This window comes from Motacilla alba, chromosome 3 (assembly GCF_015832195.1).
Source record: "Motacilla alba alba isolate MOTALB_02 chromosome 3, Motacilla_alba_V1.0_pri, whole genome shotgun sequence".
NCBI classification, from domain to species: domain Eukaryota; kingdom Metazoa; phylum Chordata; class Aves; order Passeriformes; family Motacillidae; genus Motacilla; species Motacilla alba.
The window spans coordinates 87,309,220-87,331,622 of record NC_052018.1 but is presented as its reverse complement, the minus strand read 5'-3'; the positions used below and the strand labels follow the sequence as shown (position 1 = coordinate 87,331,622).

The 22,403-nt window shown below is 37.8% G+C and overlaps 1 protein-coding gene across 3 annotated transcripts in view; it reads right to left on the bottom strand.

Moving 5' to 3' along the window:
• Window positions 1-22,403, bottom strand: part of SRBD1 (S1 RNA binding domain 1) — a 125,262-nt gene that overhangs the window by 62,409 nt on the left and 40,450 nt on the right. For all 3 annotated transcript variants that reach the window (XM_038132569.1, XM_038132570.1, XM_038132571.1), the window contains exon 16: window positions 935-1,026. In XM_038132569.1, coding sequence (XP_037988497.1) covers window positions 935-1,026 — 92 coding nt within the window. The remainder of the gene's footprint in view (window positions 1-934; window positions 1,027-22,403) is intronic.

Sequence of the window (22,403 nt, the reverse complement as noted above, 5' to 3'; positions counted from 1 at the left end):
TCAAAGGATTTCCAGGCCAGTAACCTGCTAGAAAAACATTAAATCTAAGAACATTACAATTTTGACTGGAAAAGTTCTATATATGAGTGCTCTGCATTTTCCAATATGCTGTATTTGATTGAGTATTACAGCAAACTGCAGAAAAACTAAGAACAAAAAAACCCATAAGGTAGATTAAAAAAATACAATAAGAGACACAATTAAAAATACATAAGTGAAGTAATATAAAAATAACTTCAAACCTGCCCTTACAGCTGTCTCTGAATAAAACAAATCTATGAGTAGAATCTGGGCATGGATGGAGCTGCTAGGAATTTGATCTTTAAAAACTACTCTTTAACCAAACACTTGAAATTATAAAGTGGCAACACTTTCCAACTGCTGGGTAAGACCTTAGTGACATTTATGCTGAAGTAGATAACTTTTTAAAAACAAAACCTAAACAGTATCTCTTGAAAACTGTATTCAACTACATGAAGACTCAATGATCACAAGAAATGCACAACTTTAAATTATCTGCTCTAGTTTTATATTGTTTTTCCAGCCCTTGAACGGTTTAATTATTGCTAGAGATATTTATGTACACACAGAGAAGAAGAGGGAAGGTGAAGCCCCTGTGAGCATGGACATGTGCAACTTTGAAAGTTCATGCAATTCACTGGTGCTATTCATCACTGTAAATACTCCTGTACCAGCCTGTTGAAGGAATACATCTACAAGGATCTTTACATTACAGGCGTCAGTAGAAGGTGATGTCATTCACTTGCACGCCTAGGACTTCAAAAGTAAAATGACAGAATAATTAAGGTTATTTAGAAAAAATATCCAAAACTTTTTTCTACCTTTGGCTATTATTTTATTTCAGAATATAAGCAAAACAGGCTGAGAATTGAGCTCCATGTTGAAATGTGATAAAATTAAATACTCTTCATACCTGCACTTCTTAGGTTAGGGTCTAGGTCTGGCATTTCCTTGGAAGCCTCTGGACTGACACTGTAGATTGACGCTCCTGCTTCACTGACAATGCTGAAAAATAAAATGACAAACATGTAAAACAGCACACAGCTGAAAAATACACATGAAAGACTTTGCAAGTGACTTAACTGAATATTTAGATTTTTTTAAAGCCTCAGGGTTTGAATAAATCAAATGTCTACAAAAGTAAGTCGGTACAAAGGAAAGTATCCCCATTTAAGCCAAACCACCCCTCCCTGACCTGCAACATTCATGCTTTATCAATTCTGGCCTTATTATAAACACACACTGTGCATGATCTCAGTCCCTGTCTCAACCTTTACAAGAGGAAAGAAAATGAATACGAGAAACAAGTGTTACCAGAAGTAAACAGGCAAACCAGCTTCCATAAACAAAATTAAACCTACCTGACAATTTCATTAAAAACACCTACATTTTAAAGTCTAATGTATCACTTGAATCCAAGCCGTGAGCAAGCACACATATTGCCTCAAGCCAGCTGCCCTAAAACACTCAAAAAGCCTCAACTTGATACAGACTGAGCCACAGAGCTGCAGCTCCCTTCTCAGCAGCATTCAATACCGTCTTCTCCCAGCTCTCACTGCCGTCCCCAAAGAAAAACCGATTGCTTGTCTTCAGGAACCTAAACTTCAGTTCATTTATCTACCATACACCTCAAACTCATTCAGTAATGATGATAAACTCAGCAATTCAAATCAAACACATAATTAAAAACCCTTCAAGTGCTCTAGTTCCACTCAAGAGAAAACTGCAATCAACTATTCACAGTCTAAGTTTATTTTCAGACGTGAAATTCTGACACCACTGAATCAACAGCATATTTCTTCAAATAACTTCAACAGAATTGGAATTTCAGGTTGATAATTATGGCATCATACAGTTACTGCTCTGGAGATTAATACTATCAGTTTCAGAACTATTTTTACTTTTACTATTCCCCTTCTAAAATAACCTAATCTTTGCCATAAGGAGAGAAACCACAGTCCTTAAGAACCAGACCTTTCAGCAAAAAACCATAACTTTGCTTTATATTGTTTTAAAATTGGACTATAAATTTTCCTTTTAGGAACATTTATTAGGTCAAATTTTTAAATAAAGAAACTGATACCTAAAAACCACTCCTTTTAGAAAAAGCTGGAGAACAGCTCAGAGGTTAAATATATTCCCATTCAATGTTCCAAGCACAGTAACAGTAAATAGAGTAAAATGCAAATACAAAAGGTAAGAATTTCTTAATTTTTTTTTTACAGATTCCCCTCTTCCCCAGTCAAAACTGGAATTTGCTGGAGTGCTGTACACACAAGTCAGATTCTCAAGTTATCCAGAACTCTAAAGAACAAGAGTACAAACAGACTGGATTTTCAATAAATAGAGAGAATAAAATACTGCTGTCTTCAAGATTATTGTAAGTCCTGACCCATTCAAACAGAGAAAAAAATCCTCAGACGAGGTGAATTGGGCAATTGAAAATGAAACTATTTCACGATCTTTCAAAAAGATTCAGTATTATGAGCACTCCTTCACTATAAATGACATTCATAAAACATTTCCATCACAGCGCTCAGAAGTAATATCGTATCACAAAATCCTAACTGCTGAACATAAAGATGTTGACAGAAGACTCATAAAACTGATTTCTCTGATGAACAAGTAATTTAAAGAACAATGCAGCAGAATGTATTTCTTAACCTGTTCACACCTTATAAAGGCAGCATCTGGCAAGCATTCCCTTTCTGGATATTGCTTCCAAAAAACCACACATTAGCACACACTTCTAACAGTTTTTCATTAATCTCTCTTCAATCTTCATATTCCTACAGATCCCAAATGTTAGCCCACATGCAATTTTTAAATTTAATACACCGATAATACAATTAATATAATTGTATATATTATATATTAATATATAATATATACACTTTTAGATTTTTAAAAAAAATCACTGTTTTGCAGTCATTTTTACAATGCTGTACTATAAACTGTACTACTGAACACAGCCTGTTGCTGGATCCTCTCCTGGTATTTTCTGCAGTGAACAAACTGATGTGAACTTGATGGGGATTTTAACACACTTGATATTTTACTGTTTCTCGTTAATACTACACTGATGATTTGCAGAAGCAGAAGGATTGCACCAATGCTGCCATTCTATGGTAATATGTGACTTGTGCCAAATTTTAAGGTAGGCAGTACAAAAACTCTGCTAAAATGAGTAGATAAAATTAAAACTCAGGATAGGAGACAGAAACATTTGAAAAAAGTGTATTTCCTTTCCTCAAGAGCAAAACCAGTTATACATTTGGTAAGGAGAAGGAGGAAAGCCAAGTAAAAAATTATCTCAAGAAAGAGAACAAGATATAAAAAACACTTTCAGAAGCAGCATACACTGGATACTAGAGATCCACTCTGAGAAGGTTTAGTATACACATGCAGTTATTTTATGAAATATTTGGTGTAGCAGATGTGGAAAAGGGGAGCAAGAATTTCCACTCACGTAGAACCTCACACTGCTCTGCCCAATACAGCAAAACCCAGACGTTAAATAAATCTTGTACCCAGATTAAACGCATAAGGCCACACACTCCAAAGAAACCATCCTCTGGTTCCTTCATCAACAGCCAACCAAACTTTTAAAGAACTATTAGTGGCTATCACATGGTTTGATATGGCTACAGGGAGGTGGCTATTAATGTCACAACGGTACACAGAATGCTAAAACATTCAGCTTGGTCAAAATACTAAGATTGAAAGCTTTAGGGATTGTCAGCAGATGTTCTGGCTTTTACTTTTTGACTAGACAGGAGACAGTCACTTGCGTTCACTGACATTTTGTATGTTTTCCACATTCTCATCATTCTCTTGAAAAGGGAGATGGCTTTATAGACAATTTAAGCTAATTTAATGTTGCTAAATGCTTTACATCATGTCTTTTAAATAATGTATATATATTTTATGTCAGGGCATATAAAGAGAAAACCAAACATGCTCCAAGGAGTAGGAAACAGAAATTTACTCCAAACTACTGTGGTCCACACTGTTCTTCAATCTCCTCTTCCCATTTCTATAATGGATACAATTCCCAGAAGAGTTAAAAAAAACCCAACTTCATAAGAGCTGGTGAAATCATATTAAAATCTTGTGTATCTTCAGAATTTGTTTCTATTTTGACTTTTTAAGTCACTTAGCAGATAAAACCAAAAGAATTGGCCCCATAATGAGACCCTCATTACTATGCATTCCTTAGGAGGAAAGATTCTAACCAAATCTAAACATTTGAAACAGCTTTAGTGGAAAATTATTTTGCTTTTTAAAGTCAATATGTAGTAGGTAAATAAGCACATGGTTATGATATGATACAATAAGCTTCTAAGACATGAATGAACAAGTTGCATAAACTTCTCTTTGAATTAACAAAAAAGCAGGTAAAGGATCTAGAACTATGCCTCCGTACTGTGCTACCCACATCAACCATCCCATGGATAAGGGGTTTTTCCTCAGCATCTATATCCAGTTTTTAAAAGTGCCCAAATCACAAAGCCAGTACACACTATCACAGTGTATTCTTTTTAATTGTACAAACTGGCTTGTTGCATATGAACTAAGTTTTCCTGTACTGCACCCATCTCATTCACTCAATGTTGCTAAGACACATTTTAAGTAGCTAAGGCAGCATTAAATGTATTCCACCAGCACCACCTGGTGGGCCCTCAGCTTTATGCCAAAGACCATGCCACCTATGCTCTTAATACTTTAAGGAGCCTTTTAACATTTACTAAACAAAGTTGTTTTCTTACTCAGCTTAAATAAGCATTGCCTATTTGATCTGAAAAGATTATTCAGATTTTCCATCTTCTAATTTTTACAGGAAAAAGAGCCTTTCTTGCAAAAGGCAAAAAAAAATAAAATAAGAATACTTACAATTTACTATTTTAAATTCAAAGCTATTACATACCTACAAAACGCATAAAGATTACAAGTAACCAGCTAATTAACAACAGTGGTTCAACTAAATCACAATTTTTAAACTTGAAGGTTTCTTAGGTAGTAAATTTTCACTGTAAACATTTTCAAAGCTATGTAAAACATCTAATGTATGTATAACAAAGAAAAGACATATCAAGCTAGACATTTGTGGGTTTAAAGATGAATGCATTTTCCTGACATTTTCAAGAACCTTATCAACATTTCAGACTTCTATATTACATTGAAGTAAATTCCCTACAATCAAATGCAACACTGGATTAATAACCTACAGAGAAGCAAAAGGCAAATTTATCCAACTTTATGTAACTTGCTGTTCCTACAACTTCCAAATTCCCGATCTACAACTTCAATCCTTTAAAATGCCAGAACAAAGAAGAGCCTGGTGTTTATTACTTGTACGAAAATCCTGGTAACTCTAAAAGCAAAGGGTATGCCAAACTCAAAATGGGCCAAGATTTTCGTATTTGGGCATAAAATGATGATCTGCCACAAAAACTCCCTTCACAATCATTATTTAGTAATTGTGGCTAATTCCTCTAACCTAAATTTTTACATATTTATTGATAAATACATTGTTCATAAACTTGTGGCTACAAAAGCCAGAGGTTCCCATGAAACACAACAGTAAAAAAAAGAGTAAAAGGTCTATTCAGTGTTGTTTAGTAAAGTAATTGGGGTTTGAATCACCTGGGACAGAAAAATAACATGAAATAATATAATGACAAATAAAATGACAAAATATTCTCTAGAAAAGAATGCTGTATTTAGACACTCAGATGGAATGTATCAAGCTTTAATTATGCTGACAGATGTTATAATTAAAACTAACTAAGAAGGGGCAAGGAAGACTTAATTAAGCACATACTCAAAAGAAGATTGGGCTACTTCACGAATGAGAAATCCACTGGGCCTTACAGGAAACACAGAAGTCACAAATAGTTCCCAAACAGCCTAACACCCACAAGGGTTGAGAGTGACACTACAGAAAGAGGATGCCTGTGGGGTTTCGTGCCCCCGGATTGGGGTGACCCCGAAAGATGGAAAAGTCTCTGCTCCAACCCGTGCCTTCAAAGAAAGACTCAGCAGTCTTCTGTTGTCCGGTCTCAAGGTTGTTTATTGTTGGTTATCTAAAAGATTCTTCTCCTGAACTGCTGTGGCCCGTTCAGCAGGTCAGACAAAGGCACACTGCCCTCCCAGGGGGCTGGTGCCATCTTTTATATAATACGTTACGTGTTACATGTTTATACTTTTTCCCCAATACCTACTATCTATATTGAATGGTGACTTTCTACTCTAAACCAATCTGTGAGTGACAACATCACCAAAGCCATGGAGGCTAGGAAGGAGAAAGAAGGAGGACAGGGCACACCCAAATCCCTCCATCTTAAAACTCCTGACCCCCATGTACAAAAACTTGGACCCCTGCGTACAAGGCTTAAAACCCCCTTGTACAGCACTCAAAAATCCTTCCTTTCACTTCGTGATTATTTCTACTATACTACCTAAACTTTTGTGTGGCTTGTAATTCTTCATACAGAGTTGGTAATTTGCTCCATGGGCTAAGATCAAAACCCCACATGTCCTTGGCTGCATGCCAGGGTCTCAGAGCCTCCTGCCAGCGGCTCTGGCCATCCAGGGCACCCAGAGAGATGCCCTGCGTTCCCACAGATGCTTGCATCTGTTTTTACATGTCTTCCTACACACCCATTTTTGCTGACTAATAAGAACCAGCTAGGGCAGGTTGAAAAAGCTCTTCACAGGAAACAGCAATAACCCCTCATGTGCATTTTGACTGGTCTTGCTCCTCCTGCTCCTATCAAGCAGGACATTGCACACAGCAGAAAGAACTTGAGCGGCCCCTTCAGCTCCTCACCATGACCAAGGGCAGAGCTACCTGCCCATCCTAGCAACTCATGCTTGGGCACACGAGTGCTCCAGCACCTCTGTGCTGAGCACAGCACAATTCCTTCTGCTGTGGCGGTGACTGTAGCCAGCTGGAGCCTGCAGCACAGCACAGGCTGGGCTGTGATTTGTGCAGCCACACGTGCTTCACCACAGCAACAACAGGACACCAGCACTAACGGATCCTGGCACTGACACAGCTATGCCATTGCTTTTTTTCATATGAGAAACATAAATCATGGAAGTTCAAGATTAGAAGGTTTTGGTATATACTGAATAATGCATTCAAAGAATAAGAAGGTCAAAGAGACTTTCAAAAGCCTGTTCATTCTGATAGATGAGATAAGATTATGAATCTGGCATTTCCCCATCACCAATCAAGTAGTGGTATAACAAAGGAAGATGTTAGGATCATGAAAAATGGTTATACTAGAAAGCCATCATTATTCAATAGAATCAAGGCAAAAAGCATCAAATTAATCTGTGCTTCAAAAATAATATAAAGAATTAGCTTTAAATGTGAACAATATACAGAACCCGGGAGATATTTTCATTGCAAAATATATTTAATACTAAAAATACTGTTAGATGAGAAAGGAATGTTCCTCAAATTTCCATTGCTTCACTCAAAACCTTTAGTTACTACACACCATAAAAGTGTTGCTTATATGACAGTCCATCTTTCAAAATCAGTCAAATGAGACAAAAGCTGTTAAAGCCATCTTTAGCAAAAGTATTACAAAAAAGCTCATAGTGACTCACAGTTGCAGCTATTCAGCTAGATGCAGGAGGGACACCATAAGCCTTAAAGTACTGCTCCTGCTTCAGAGCTCCCACACACACAAGAATTTAACCCCACAAAGAGTCTTCAGAGAGCACACCAAATGATGAGCAGTGAAACAGACCCCACATAGTTGCTCAGCTGCATTCTGTACGTTTCCATAGAAAATATTAGGTGAAATTCTGCTTACAACTAGCATTTTGAAGTCAGAACAAAAAAAGTCAGTGTTTCTAGCCACGTATGAATTTGTTCTCTATTTTATGAAGTTTACTAGAAACTATGCCATGCAAAGAAAGGAATTTGGTCTTCGCCAACTCAACTCACTTTGTGAAATAAAAACAACTACATTATTTCATACCAGGGACTCTGTTTTACAGCAGATTACAACACAGAAGAGCATCACCTCTTTCAGTTATAAGCCCTACATTTGAAACAAATTGCTGACCCTACAGCAGGGACAATAAATAAGCACCTTATCGAGCAGCTGCTGAAGTGACAGAAGTTCAAGGAAATCATCCTTTCATTAGGAATTATGTCTCTCTTGTTCAGCCACAAATGATATTTAGCATCAGTTAAGCTCATGGTTTTCCTGGTAGACAGTATAGAGGTTTAGAACCTACTCAGGAGGAAAGAATTAGGCCTGTTTCAATCCATCTTCAGCAAGATACTCTAATCAATGTTGGTATTGTTGCTTCAGATTATTAAAAATCACTTGAAGTAACACTTAGTCTCACAATGATACTGTTTCCCAATTTTTCTAGAATGCTTATGAAAAAACTAAACTTCCCTAAAGAATTGAAGTACAGTCTTTCAGATGAAGAACAACATGCAAAATTTAATGGTTTGAAATACCAAATTATAGTATCTCAAGAACAGATAAATTGCAAGACTTCCTCAATGTCTGTTTACATGAAAACTCCATGAACTCCCAAATCAAGAACTAGTTACCATACAAAACTAATAAAGCTAACTGTGTAACTCCAGTCTGGAATCCTTTATTCAGCTGTGTATGAACCATGCCCTCAGCACATCCCTGCAAAGGGAAGAATGATCAGATATCTGTCTTCATCTTGTCTGAAAACGATGACATTTTTCAGTAAGAAAAGGGTCCAAATGGCAGGTGTCAAAGAGCTTTAGCTTCACACGTGGTGCTAGGAGGCAGAAAAAACAACAGCAGCGTGTGGCCATGTCAGAGCTGCACAGAAGCTGCCGTACAAGCGCATATCTGAAAAGAGCAAACCTCAGAGCCTGTTAAATCAATCTAGTGCCAGATGCTGTTATCAGAAGAAAACTGGTGCTGTGGATTCATCCCCAGAAGAAATACACGTCCCATGTCTACAGTGAAAAGTGAAAGACCTAGGGTGGTGTGTCTCAAGACTGAAGGTGACAGCCACCTGTGACTGCCCCCACCACTTTCATTGACAGATTCAGAAACCAAGGGCTGTCATTGCTCATAAAGCAGCTGGAGCTGAAGCTCCTTTCTGCCCTTGCACAGAGCTTTAAAATCTGAGCTTCAGGTCCAAAATCTACTTCCAAGTTAACCACCCAACCAAAAAGCAGTCAAGTAAATTATTTTTACTTAAAACAGTGCAGTACATTAGGAACTTCAGAGAAAATTTAGCTACTGCTCGTCTCCTTGCTGCAGCAATGCCAAGGAAAAGAAATTGTGACAATATGGATGATGTTGTAGAATCAATGTTACCTTAATGCAAGAGGACAAGTTTAACTCAAAAGAAGCACATTTTATGTGATTACCATGCATCAGCAGCAATTCTAAGCACAATAAATGAAAAATTGTTGTATTCAAATATGTTCAAAAGTTACCTACTACCAGTAATTACAATTAGAAGAAAGGAAAGCAAAAAAGGCTTTAGGACTGACATGGGAAATGAAAACCCTACAGACCACTTCTAAAATACAATAGGCATGGAAATGGGTATGCTTTTTATGGACATACTTCATAATTTCAAGACCAATTGTGACAGCGCTCAGCAGTTTTGCCTAACTAAATTATCCCAGTGAATTCGGGGGAATAAACTGCACATACAGCATTAAAAAAATGTAGCCCAACACTGACAGAATTTTACCCAGCCTGTTTTTACCCAGGAGGGAAGCACAGGGAGACAAAGAAACACAACGATTTTGGCAGTCAGGCTTCAAAAATAAGAGAAACACTAAGTGATGTTAAACACTCACATTTCATACCTTTATAGACAGTCTTGAAATGAAATCACCTAGAAGTACATTAGAAACATGGCACAGTCCAAAAAGATGATGATGCTCCCCAAAAAGCCTATGAAAACTGTTCCCCACTGAAGGGCTCAATAAGAAGCCTTTTTTAGCCCCTGTCCCTCACAGTTCTCAAGGACTTGGTGAAGATGACAAGCTTAACTCAACACCATAAAACACAGCAGACCAAAGGAATCTGCAAATTCCAGAGCAGAAGGCTGTCACCAACACTGTCCTGCCAGCAGCTTCTTCTCAGCTCAGCCAAGCAGAAACCCCTGCAGTGATAGCACAGGGCAAAAGCTGGTGTTCAACCCAGTCCATTTCCAGCCATGCAAGATATCACAAGAGGTAAGATCTATCCTGGCTATTCTTAGAAACAGCAGAGGCAAAGGGTAAAACCCCGAAACCTGGTAGTTCATGTTCATGTATAGGAACTCAAGTTAAAGCATTACCAAATATCAAGGTTCTGGAAATAAACAAGGCTTTTTTAAAAAAAGATTCCTGCCTATATAGAAGTGCCTAGACCTTACTAGTACCACCTGTATTTGGCATTGCCACTGATAATTTATAAAATAGGGGAAGAATGTCTGACTAAAGACTATTTAATTTTTAAGCCAAAACGTTTTCCTATTGCATATTCTGTCTACATCACCCTTCTGTGGGACACAGGACATTCAAGAAAACAAATGATCCACTGAGGAGAGTCCATCAGGTTCTCGAGTAAAGATCTCTCAACCAATTTATTTGTCAGTGAACTTCACACAGCATTCAGATTTAATCAAATAACATAGCATTAAGAAGCATCACATGTGAATAGTCAGTTTGAAATTACCTAGAAAGGCTACAAGAACAAGGCATTCCAGTGCTATAGTGGCTCTTGCGACTCATTTTTATCTTAGAACGAGCAACACAGATGCAGCAACTGCTGTGCCTAAAACGCAGTTAGTTAATCGAGACCAAAGGCTGGAGCTTGGAGTCACATGAACTCTCAGGGAGACTTTGTCCCCAGAGTGGAGCATAACTGGACAAGACCACAGCATATGGAGGAAAATGCCTCCTGGAGAACAGCACCTCCAGCAACTGTCATTTTCTTTAATGCTCACTCTGGGCAACTGGGAGGCAGCCCGGCCAATGCTGCTGTGCTGCCTCCACAGCCCTGATTCATGCAAAATTCTGACCTGTAGCTTTGGCCAGAGACAGGCTTTATTCTGTTTCCCCTCTGTGCTTTCCTACAGTACCACTGATCTTAGTACTCAATCTCGCCTTGCTAGCTCAACCCTCTCCTCAGCACAGGTCCAGGAGGGAAAGGTGGAGTCAATCATACCCCTTCTACTAGGGTTGAGCAGTGCAACGTAGGAAGACTTTGCACACAGGGAAGAAACCACGGATCCTCTGCTGCTGCTTCTCTCTGCTCCCTCCCCATCCCTCTTAACAATGAGGCTGTATCCAAAGACTTCATATTAAATATTTTTAACCTACAGACACTTCTTGGCACAGCTCACTGAACTCTGAAGTACCCAGGTTTTCCACATAGAGAAACTCAAAGTAAATTAAGAGTTCTGGAATCAGAATAAATGCTGGCAGGAAAAATTCTTTGAGGTACCAAATAAGAAAAAGTGTTCTTTCCACATCTTTCTAGACAAGTAGTTTCTTTTTAGTTTACTTTCATTTGGAATTCACCTGAAAAAATAAGCTGTCTGCTTTGGTTTACAGAAGATGCATTCACTTAACGAGCTTACTCTCCAGCTCAACATACTCAAGACAAATGTTACATAAAGTAAAAGTGCATCATGCAGACCCAATCAAAATGATATGCTTCTTCTTTTCAAAAATCACTTCTACAAATTCAATCATGACAGTGCACTTACAATTTCTGAAGTCCTCATTTGCTGGGGGTTTCTTTTTAATTTTTTTTAAACAGAACAATAAAGTTCCTTTGAGATTTTCCTGTGATCTGGTTTATAACTATTCTAAGCTGTCAATTATCAGGAAGTGTTCCATTCTGCCCATCAAGGAAAATATTTTTCTTCATTGGAAAAAAAGGTTGTAAAACTGAGGTATTAGTTTAGTGTTTCCAGCAAAATCTCTAAATCCCTATGAAGGACCTGCAGCATTACAGTATAAAAAAGATTATAGCAATAGACAGGAAAAAAAATCAAACAAGAAAGTTAAGAAAAAGAGTAGGTTACTCACTCTTCAGAAAAAGGTAACGTTTTTCATGTGAAACTAAAACAACCCAAAAAACAAAAATCAATTGAAGCGTACTTTACCTTAACAAGCACTTTTAATAGCTCAGTTACTTTTCTTAGACAGATTTAGAGGCAGGAAGATGTACTCAAATGTCTGTAGAGCAACAGAAGTAGATTGAGTGCCTTGCTATTAAATTACCCATTTTTCTCTTTTTAGGCTTCTAGGGCTCATCCATGACTTCTCTGGTCTCCTCACTGTCATAGTTTTAAACATCATTATTTTACTTCTCTCATATACAACTGCTGGTCATCTATAGCGAGAGATCTGAATAAAATATCTCAAAATGAAAGCAAGCTAAACATTGGTATACTATATTTTTATCCTTTAACCATTTACAACAGTGGACACACTCTCATTCATTTTGTTTTACAAACAGAAGTATGTATCTGAAAAAACACCCACAAATAAAAGCAATGACCAAATCCCCATAAACCTGAAATACATTAATGAATTGCCTGTTTTTACAGACAAACTCCTTTCATAAGATTGTAACCAAAAGGGGGAAAAAAGGACAAAAACAGGCATCTGGAAGTAGTGAAATAAAAGTTCAGTTATGTAGTGCTATATTTGTTTTCTCCCTTCTCTTAAAAGGGAATAATTTGTTCCCTTAGGTTGTGACAGATCCATACAGGAGCCTTTCCATGAGAAATATCACTAGAACTGGCATCAACATATGCTGAAAGACCACTTCATTTAAAAGACATTTTTCATTCAGTTACAAACACTTTAAAAAAATTCTGGACAGAAATTTCTCATGCTTCAATTCTAACCAATTACTTATAGATTTGAAAAGAAAATCCCAACTATAGTCTTTTTATTTTATTAGTTATCCAAATATGTAAGCACAGGATAAGATGGCTTTCTAGTTTTTAAGAGATCCTTACACCTACTAAATCACAAAAATGCATCCTATTTTATGTCCTACTTTTTACACCACGATTTTGAAAATGATTCTCCAGTTATAGATATGCTACATAGCACTTAAATAATCAATTCTAGCAATACAATTCCTTACATTAGTGTGAAGGTGCTTTAACACATCTGTACATCTAACTACTTGTGAGCCCAGCAACTCATATTTTGAAGAAGAACATCTTGGAACACACTTTTTTTTAACCTTATTATCCCTTTTTTTCATCCCCACCCTACTTTATAATGGGAAAGTCTCTTAGAAACATTTGAGAAGCTGTAGGTCAGTTACATGACTTTAAACAAAGGCACTAACAAAACTAAAATGGGCAATTCATCTTTTTCAAATACAACTATGTGGTTTTCTCTCACAGATGCCAAAATTTGCACCAGGAAGTTCATGCTCAGTTCTTCCACCCTGCCATGTGGGCAATGAGCATCTGTCCCTACATCTACTTCTCTGGATTGCTCATTGTTCTTATGTCTAGATCCTGCAAGACAAGCCCCCATTGAAGAAAGAGGGTCTTGGAATGATTCTTTCAGCTTTTGGAAACTGCTGAATACCTCAGAATCACAATAGTTGCATCACAGTCACAATCACAATCTGTGAAGACTGACTGGTCCAACACTCTCACTCAAAGCAGGGAGAATCAAAGCAACTAACAAGATCATTTGGATCCTCTGTAGCTAAGACACGATGTTTTGATAGTATTAAGATAAGGTTCCCAGTTTTTTTTCAGGCAGGTTAAGAATTTAGCACCAAATATACACTTAAGAAAAGCACATACTTGCCCTGGAACTGTGGTGCATAAATAATGGAGATTTTAAGAGTAAAAACTCTGTTTTCAAAAACAGTGCTGCACAGGGAACTCACTGAACAATCCCAGCTTCCTCAAATGCTGTAAGCAAAAAGAAAACATGAAATTGTTTGAAAATTAAAGTAATGGAAATATGTGCCCTGCTGAATCCAGCAGAAACAGAGCAGGCCCACTTAATTTCCACTGTCTGATATCAAACTGTTAAGACTATTCTTGCAGCTGATAATTAACAGCTGTTACTTTAAAGAAAATTAACAACAAAACCAACAAAACAACAATTTGGAGATCAGGGCAACGGAAGAGACAGCACAATATTAAAACAATAATTGCCCAGATGAGAACCAGAGGTTATCTGAGAGAGATTCCATGGTAGCACAGCAGTGCAGGGCCTGGAGGGCTCTGGCTGATGCAGACAGCTCCTGCAGGGGGTTATGGAGAACATATGCCAGGGTGGGATATGCAGCACCCTTTAATAGGGCAGAGCATCTCCTGCCCCGAGGCGCCTGCTCAGCTCTGCTGGCGACTGCAGGAGGTGGCAGAGCCAAGCCTTGTCCTCAGCCTGCCCCTGGAAGCCAGGCCAGCAGTGCTGGGCTGTCGGCGAGGCTCGTGTCCGCACACCAGCAGCACCACGTGCAGCATCACAGCCGAGACCCGCGCTGGCCAGCTGGGGATCAGGCTGACAGCATCTCCCACACCCACTGCAGAGATGGGGTAACAGGCTCCTCCTCCAGCAAAAGAACAAGGCACAAACATTAAATACTCCCCTTAGCCCCCACCAGGAAGGATAGGCTTCCTAGTCTAAGCAGAAACAAAATACCAGCTAAATTCAGATCTATATTACATTAAGGAACTGCTGGTGTAGATTTTAATATGAAGGATCAAATTTCCACTACCCCTTTTTTTTAAATATAAATCTGCATAAATGAGAATTTTATCCTGCAATGCCATGTAATTATTTCTAAATATATATTTGAAATTATTTTATAAAATTAGCCACAGATGGGTATGTTCAGAATTCTGTCAAGATATTGAAATACTTTCTTAAAAAATATATAAATAATGCTTTAAGATTACTAATACCACAAACTGGCATGTCCTGGATTTAAATTTAATCAAACCCTGAGAATTAGAACAAAGATTTCACAAGCTCCAGGTCTTGACTTCCCCTGAAGTTCATAAAAGCTCACAACATCACCATCACCATACGCAAGATGTGATTTATGCAATCTAATTATATTATGTGTAACATACTGAAGAAGAAACCCCAAACTTGTATTCTGTCATTAAATCCAATGGAAACTAACCTACAAAAACTTTATAAAACAGGAATAGACATGAACTCAAACCATACATACTCAATTAAAATTCTGACAAGACCTGTTGTAATCACTAAGACTTCAACCAGCACTGAGGGCTGGAACTGGTATTTCAGATGACCCCAATACAATTTACATAAAGAAAGCATCTCGTTCGAAGTCCACTGTACTAATTATAAATTTTATCACGACTTAATATGAACCACAGACTAGCTTTGCTCCATAATACTAATATTTACAGTTGGACCAAAAAGAATTAATTTTGCATTTTATGCATTACATACTAAATAAAGTATATTGACACAAATCAGCATTTCATCTGTATCTTTACTTTATAAAAACCTGGAAGAAATTTCCTTCAGACCATAAAACTGAATAGAATCTGCTTTGAATTAGGTGCCACCACTTTTTTCTTCTCACGCAGCACCAGAACAACCCCAGGCTTAAAATCTTGTCTCAATCAGAAAACATTATTCCTGTTAGTGTAAGAAGTCCAGTAACCTACAATCTACTGTAACTGCTTTACCAAAGAGAAGCCAGTAAGAGGAAAAATAATTTCCTCTAGCTCGATCTGCTAATAATGAGCTCAGACTTCCCAGTGACTGAATGGTCTTCCCCAGAAAGGCCATGAGATCATCAACCAGCTTCCCCAAGGAGAAAGCTACAACCAAGGCACCACCAAGTGCCTGTGGACACTCAGATACAAGCAGCAGGATGATGGCAGAGCTATTTCCCTACAGGAGCAGGGGTTAACCAGAGGAATAGTCAATAGAAGAGCCTTAAGCATTCCTTTAAAAGGAGTTAAACATTCCTTTAAAACTCTTTTTACTGTTCTTGTTAGCTAGAAAATGGGATATATTAAAAAGATAGCGTATCATGATAACAAAATTATTTCATTTTAAAACATTCAAAATTACAATGTCTCTATTTACTCTTACAGCAGAAAATCAGAGTTAACTTTTCCTTTTGCAGAGACATAATCGCTGAGAACTAACACAGGAATATCGTTTGATTTACTTAAAAATGACAAACTTCTGGAAAATAACTAATTAATAAGAAAAAAAAAGTAACTTGGAGCTGTAATTTTAGACTATGAGGAAAAATAGACCAGGAACAAGCAATAACTGCATCACTGATTTTACTGAAAGCCCACTTACAAAGTATATTTACAGTATGACATCATAATGGTGACAAGAGGATGCATGTTTCCCTGAAACATTTACATCAAATTCAAATGTCAGAATGTATTCCATCTAAATGTTCTAGTTCAACCCAATAAAAGAACTGAACAGGCAGTAGGCACGTTCCCTTGGCTGCCAAAGAAGTTTTCGAAAATATAAATTAGGTTTGAGAGAGAAGTTTTATGTGAAAAGCCAGTTTATTATAAGGAATAACTATAACTGCTTATAGACAGACATCATCACTCCCACCTCCAGGCTTTTGATTTAGAAACATCCACAGACAGCTGAGCTGTTTGAATTATATTTGCTGCTACATAAAAAAAAATCTGATTTAATTAGAAACTGATATTAGTTGAAACTGCAAATAGGATTAAAGCAAAAATGTTATTTCTACGTGAACAACAATTTCACTTTCAGGAGCATTACGTATTATAAGGAAAGGAAAATATCTAAACATGAAGAACTGTTAGATGGATGTGATTACATTTACAACCGTGCACGGAGTCACCCAAGCAACACCAACCTGCCCCCAAAACTGAAGGGAGAAGAAAGCCAGCATGACACTCTCCTCTCTGCCCTCTCCCTTGCACTTGCTCATTGTTGCTGCAGGAGAGCTGGGTACTGAAGAAGATGCTTCATGCAGCTTGTGCATTTTGATGTCTCCGTTCAGGAGCAGTTTCTCGCCTCCATATCACTCACCATGACAAATGGATCATTTGTCCCTCTCTTCACTTACTCATCATTGACAAAACTGCTGGGACTCAGTTATAGAAAGGAATTATCCTCAATAGGCACCTTCAGTTACAACCACATGACACTGCAGTCATCTAAGTATAATCCCTTTTCAAGCTGAAATAACCTACTCAAAGTCCCTTTGAGACACACAGCATGTCTATATTCTCTGCCTCTCATGCCCTGAAAAAAGCAGAAGTGTGCTGAAGCATCTCCTGTTGCTGTGGCTTCTTTCAATGTCATTCACGGAGCTCTTAAGACTGCCATGCACTTTGTTGATAAGAAAAGTCAAATGAGTCCAGGCAAGCATAACCCCCAGTTTCAGCATCACACAAAATCACTCAGAGGGAAAGTGCAACATGGGCAGCACTCATTCCTGCACTGCCAACAGCATCTAAGAGCCGATAGCCTGAAATCAGGAAGAGAAATTGCAATTTCATGTAACTGCAGAGGGAAAGAGTTCTTCCTTTACTGACAGACAAGTTGCATTTGCTTTTCAGTCCTGGAAGATTCCGGGCTATCAGACACCTAGAGGTCATAAATGTTCAATATCCAAATCTTCCTAAAATCCAATGCATTTTGTCTTTTTTTGGGTTTAAATCAAAGGTTGCACCAGTTGCTCTCCCAGTACTGGGGGAACTAGCAGTAGTACACAAGGCGATTTCCTGAGGTTTACTACTAAAAAAACCCTGAAAATATTTTTTGGGGGAGATTTCTATCTAAACTTAGGATCTGCCCACAAACTTTCATTTTTAGCAGATCTCAACAGTATTGATACTTCAAACAAAGAAACTTTTCCCCATTAATAAGAGCATTTATGACTTAGGATGAAAAATTTCATCCCTCTGACAGCTAGAAGACACTAAAATGAAGATATCTAATGTTTGGCAGCTGAATGTAATGTTTCTAAGCCTATTCTAAGCTTCTGCTATCAGCATCAAAAATAACAGCACAGTAACTTTAAACAAATAAGTAAATCCATATATCACATCTCACAACAATAAAGGATGCCCAGTAAGAGCTAAAATGCAGAACAGCAAATGTGGTTTTACAAATGAATAGGTATGAAGTTTGGCAGAATCTCAGCTTAAGTAAAAACATATTACTGGCAAACACACACAGATGGAAAAATGCTTACTTCTCCATTAGTTTCTTACAGAATGTCTACTTGAAGACAAAACACTACCCAAATATACAACCAGCTCTGACTGTGCAATAACACTCAGTACATTACAAATCATCTCATATTTATATAATTTCAATCTGGATGCTCTCACTATTAATCACACTATATTTGCATGCTTCCATTTAAATTAACTCCTGACAGGATTTCACAAATAACTCCTGTTGGAGCTTCTTTACATAGTAAGGAGCCTAAACGAAGTTTCTCAATCTTTACTAGTGAAAATGTACCAATTGCCAATTACCAACAGCTATTTCATGACACAGTCACTTAAAACACACGAATGTGCTTCTGATGTCTCTTATGTATAAGAAGGATAATAGAGTAATATCCCAATTGCCACAAGCATCATTTATTTTAGAAAGGCCATATTGACACAAAACATAAATTAACATTTTAATGATTTTAATTTACATTCACTTCCAGTATCAAAGATTTTGTTGTTAGCACGACAATACCATATTAGTGTGGAGCAATTCTATTTCATCCAGGCAATGGGTGAAGACCAGCAGCTTAAAATGCACACATGGGTAACAAGAACCACACCCCAATTTCCCATCATTAAATTCCCATAATTAAAGCTCTGCAAATATAAATGAGAAGGAGGATTTCATCTGTTTAAAACAGTTGGTACTTTCTGTTATTTTCAGGTGCCCAATGGTTTTCAACCTGTGGTTCACAGGCTACTTCCAAGACATTAAAATAGGACATGAAAGAGCACAGCCCACTGCAAGTAGGCTTAGAGTGATTTCGGAGTGATTTTTTTTTTACACTGCCATCAATAAATTTTCATGATCTGCGAATCAAAAATACATCAAAGAATGATCACTATTCAGCTCAGTCACTTTCTCTCAATGTGTTCTACCAGGTAACATCCAAATTTGGCTACATTCCATTTCCACTACGACAGAAACTACAGCTGACCACACGTTACTTCAAAGAAAAAAAAGCCACCTGAAACTACAGAACCATGCATGCTTATTTTGGAAGCTCTTAAAAAGCTGCAGCAGCTTACCTGAAAGCCTAAGCTTTTCTATTTGTTTGGTATCAGTACCAAAAGCAAGTTTGGAACAATTAAGTCTTGGATTAATAAAGTTGCACTAATTTTCTTCATGTGGGACCTCACACTAATGGATCAAATTCTAACTTTCCATCCTTCTGATGAATAGACAGCATTTTCAAACACACTCTGGAGATACATGAAACAAGGGTATTTAGCTTAAAAACCCAGAGTAAATGTATTAGTAAGGAATTAAAAAATTAATTTGATTGATTAAAAAGTAATTAATCAACATAGTGTTGGAAAAAAAACTCCTATGTAAAGCTGTTAGAGGAGTCTTCTCCAACACTCAGCCTGAGAAGCAATATTAGGTAGCATTTTTCAGCTGAAGTCCAAACCCCAATTTTAAGCTTGGACTGAACACCACCCATTCATGCTCACAAATGATCAGGGAACAGGAGTGGGAAATTTCTCTTGACATAACCTGCTGCACTGAACAGGCAAGGAACACACAGCTCAAATGAGGTCACAGCTGCACTAAGTTCCCACAGGCAGTACTTCAGCCTGTTTGTCTAGAGGAAGCACCTTGAAGGTGCCATGTCCCTTATTCCCTGACTGCACTCATTCTTTCTGCATCACTTCCTCAAGCATCTTGCATTCCTTGAGCCATCTCTTGACCCTGGAACCACTCAGACACCTCTTAAGAAAAGGATCCTTGGCTTCTCCTGCTAAGAAGTACACGATGGCACACAGTACTGAGACCTGCACACGGCCTTTCAGGATGATTTTAAAGTTCTATCCTTTGGTACCTCTACTGATACTGCAAACATGGTAAGAGTGTGTCAACAGCAATGATAAGTGGTGTGGTATGTGGTAACTGTTGAGAGAAAAAAAGATGTTGAACCAAATAAATACAGCAATTATGGGAGAAGCCAGCATTTTGTATTATCTTCTCGTGTTATGTTTGTTCCGCTAAATAAGAGCTTTCTATTACATTAAACTGGTAAAAACCTTGCAGTGTTGACCAAAGAGCACATAAAAAACCTCAAAAGCTGCAAGTACATTAAACAATAATCTAAATCACTTTAATCTGAAAGAAAAATCTTCATTTTGTCCTGTTATGTAACTTGCCTCCTCAGAAATATCAAACACAGAAATTAACTTTTTCTTTCACAGAATAAGCTGAGTTGATAGGAACCTGAAAGGATCATCAAGTCCTACTCCCAGCTCTGCATAGCACCATCCCCAAGAGTGACCATGTACTTGAGAGTATTGTCCAAACAGATCTCAAACTCTGTCAGGTTTGGTGCTGTGAGCACTTCCCTGGGGAGCCTGTTCCAGTGCCCAAACACCCTCTGGGTGAAGAACCTTTTCCCAATATCCAACCTAAACCTCCCAACTCAGCTTTGGGCCATTTCCTCAAGTCCTGTCACTGGTCATGAGAGTGAAGACATCAGTGCCTGTCCCTCCTCTTCCCTTCATGAGGAAGTTGTAACTGCAGTGAGGTCTCCCCTCAGTCTCTGCCAGGCTGAACAGACCAAGCGACCTCAGCTGTTCCTCATACAGCTTCCCCTCAAGGACCTTCACCAACCTTGTTGCTCTCCTTTGTTTAACTGGAGCAATCTAGGAAACTTCAGATGTAGTCACCTTCCTTAAATTTATTAAAACCTTTTTTATTTCTGGGCTTTGGAAATAGCCTTGAACAAGAGAATTTAGGCCAGAGGGATTTGTTAACACAGAAAGCCCTTAAGAAAGGAGATGGCATTGTAAACACCGACCATCTCAACACATGAAGTGATAATAGTTTTAAAGACTTCTACTAATGAAGTCAAACACACCCAAAAGATTAAATCCCCCACTCACAGTAAAGTTTTACTAGTCTTGTGCTGTACATTTAAATTAGGACTAAATCTGATTTTGTCTTAACTGAGTTTTAGGAAAACTGCTAGTTTTGCTCCACAAATATACTTCATGCAATACACATGTATACTACATGCCAAAACTGAGTGGGCACACTCCACGCAGAAATAGTAGCTCTTGCTCACTGCACCTTCTTTCTCTGGTGTTTCTCAAAACCCTTTTACCTTTCCAGCAACTTCTTGTTTTGTGTTTGCAAATATTTTTGGAGGGTTTTCTCTTTTCACCTGACTTCTGTTGTACTGCAATACCAGATGAAGTCAACCCGATTATCTTAAAAAAAAAGTTGTTTCATTAATCTGAAAATAACAAAGATCTCTAAGAAAACAGCCTGTGTTCAAATTACTGCTCAGTGGGGCACATAAAATTGAAAACAGAGAATTCATTTTGAAAACCTAAATATAAATGGCTTCTCTGTGAGAAACCAAAGGAGGGAAAGAATTTATCATGTTCAATTTCTCACTGCAATTATCTGATTTGCAAAAGTATATTTGAGATCAGTATGAAGATAATGCATCACTGTCCTTAGTCATGTTGTCACACATTGATTGGCTTTTCATTCTAAAATCTTCCCTTCCTTTTATTTATTTAGTATCCCTTAAAGGCTTGAAGAGATTTACATATTGAGAATGCATAACTTTTATAAACTCTTAGAAAGAGAAAACACAGAAGGGAAGTTGCACGAAACTTTGCTCTCTCCCTCCAGACTGTTTTACCACAGATTCCCTTGGACGCAAGTCAAATGACATATCCCAGTGTTCTGGAAAAATGGACTTTTCCTTAAGATTCAGATCTCTTTCACTAGCAACATTTGCTTCCTGACCCCCTGCTTACACATTGCTGAAATCTAGACACCATATGCAACTTACTCTTTTTCTGAACTTAAAGAAATTAATAATCTCTTAAAGTACATTGAAATACATCCAATTAGTCCTTGTTCTCATCCTGAAAATTATGAATTATTTCTCTGAAATATCAAAGACAGCTCCATAGTTATTAAGCATATCTTTTATACAGTTTGCTTCATAAAGTTTCAAATTCATGCTATGCAAGCCAGAAGTTACCATCTCCTGTTTCACCTGCCCCACCACAACTTCACCACTTACCCATTCCCTGCCCTCCCCTCAGAAAAACACAGCTAGAGATGATACAGGCAGCTATGGTCGGGGCAGAGGTGAAACCTTGCTTCAAAGGCAAAGATTACC